A 2,056-nucleotide genomic window follows, 5' to 3' on the forward strand; every position below is an offset into this window, starting at 1 on the left:
TTTTAAATACCCTTAACTTATTTCACAGCCAATAAGTCTTTAAAATAATGTGTATTTTTTTAAGATAAATCTTCTTATATAATTAGGCAGAAAATCTGATCTCCCTTATTTTTGAAAACAGCATAATTTCACTCTTCTCCATGATTAGTTCTGGGCCATAAATGGGTGGCAGTGGCAGCTTCCTCCCGCTTCGTCCACTTTCACGTTCCCAGACCCCTTCACACCCTGCACTTCTCAGCACACTCACTCACTCCCAGCCAGGCCTCGGCTTCACACAAACTCTGCCCAGATTCGCTCACGCTCACAGCTTGCTTGCAGTCAGTCTCCACTCATTCTCCATGGCATCCCATGCCACTGCACTACTAGCCCTCAGCCTGCTGATTCTATGGACCTCCTCTGGTAAGGCTGAGGGGAGGTTTAGTGTGGGGAGCAAGTAGCAGGTTTGTCTAAGGCTCAGACTGCTTGACGCTGGACGTGAGCGACTCTGTGATTTAGGACTGCATGTTTCAGTGAACCTGGGTTGTGCCCCGTGTGTGTGCCTGTGAGTGGCGGTGTACCTGGGCTCCTGAATTCCAATGTTTATCTGTCTCTTGGTGTATCCCGGGGCTATGACTAGCCCCATCTCTCCAGGCTCTATTTCCTGTTGCCTCTGTTTCCCAGGCGGGAGAGAACAGTGTATACCGTTAAGGTGGAGGGAATGGGAAGTACTGGTCTAAGAAGGGTCAAAAAATTATCAGTGGTCAAAAAATTTAACAACTGCTAAGTTCTGTTAATGCCACCTTCCTGTTACCCACCCCACCCCGTTCCCTACCCCACATCCTTCCCCCCCACTGACACTGTAACCAGCGTGAACTCTTCATTTGTGGGGAAGTTGAAAAGACTCAGGAGAGAAGTTGGGTTGATCAGGGCAGCAGGAGGGCATTTGTGGGGCTCAGGACACTGGTCGTTTGCCGAACTGCTTAGAAGTGCTTCAATATATTTAGCGAATATCAGGTCTAGCTGCCGCCACACACAGACAGGCATCCTTAATGCCAGTGAGAACTGTGGCCTCCGTTCCTCAGTGTTCCTGTGTCCTGACACTAATCCTACACCAGCTCTAGGAGATGCCAACAACGCTGAAGACTGCTGCCTGTCTTTGACCCAGTGCCCCTTCCCTGGATTCCTGGTGCTAGCCTATCGCTACCTGCTCATCAACAATGGCTTCAGGGTGTCTTCCGTTGTGTGAGTTGCAGGACAAGCCTGACTAACCTCACCTCCCCCATCAGCCCCTGGGAAGACCCACCCCTACCTTCTTATCTCTCTTCTCCTTGCCAAGCCCAACCTCTGCAAGGAAGCCCCTGCAACAGGCTCCTGGGTGTGGTCCCCAGCCACAGCTCCTCATACCAGGGCCTTCCAGGAAGCTGGGTTCCAGGGCTCTATTTTCTCTGACCTCTGACCTCTGTCTCCATGTTCACCACGCTGAGAGGTTACCAGCTCTGTGCACCCCAGACCAGCCCTGGGTTGGCCGCATCATCCGGAGACTGCAGAAGAACTCAGCCAAGGCAAGCCTGTCCCTCCCCAGCCCTGCCTCCTCCCTCCAAGCCCCTGCCCAAGACCCCAGCCCATGACCTTGCCTATCCTTCCTCCCCCAGGGAAAGCACTAGAGCAGGTAGCCCATGATAGCCCCAGAGGGAGCCCTGTGTCTGAGGGAAAGAATGTGAATCACTGAAGCCCTGGGGAACCGAGGACCAGAAGGGAGGACCAGGCTTCCTGCTCCCCTGCACCAGAACTGACCCCGCTGGGGTGTGGCAGGATTGTGGGTGTGAGTGTGAGTGTGAGTGTGGATGAGTGTGGTGGAAGCACAACTTCTCCATGCCCAGACTGCAGTGTTTCCAATAAAGCCCAGCTTGTACCCACGAATCCATCTGTCTGCTGTCTGTTTGCTGTCTGTCCAGGAGGACTGTGATGGGAAGGGGGAGGTGGAGTGGCCAGGTTAGTTTCCACCCTGCAGCCCAAGCAACGTCCTCAGCCACCTCCACCTAATATGCTGTGTTCTCTGGATCAGCTCCCATGATCA

General features: G+C 53.2%; 1 protein-coding gene across 1 annotated transcript; it reads left to right on the forward strand.

The window, feature by feature from the left end:
- Positions 1 to 338: 338 nt before the first annotated feature.
- Positions 339 to 1,607, forward strand: LOC307054854 (C-C motif chemokine 19-like; the record flags this gene model as incomplete). The annotated part of the gene is given in 4 exon segments (XM_079706727.1): positions 339 to 399; positions 1,095 to 1,221; positions 1,431 to 1,480; positions 1,483 to 1,607. Coding segments are annotated over 4 exon segments (363 nt in total).
- Between the last annotated feature and the right edge of the window lie 449 nt (positions 1,608 to 2,056).

The sequence above is a fragment of the Hyperoodon ampullatus genome, assembly GCF_949752795.1.
Source record: "Hyperoodon ampullatus genome assembly, chromosome: 6".
NCBI classification, from domain to species: Eukaryota; Metazoa; Chordata; class Mammalia; order Artiodactyla; family Ziphiidae; genus Hyperoodon; species Hyperoodon ampullatus.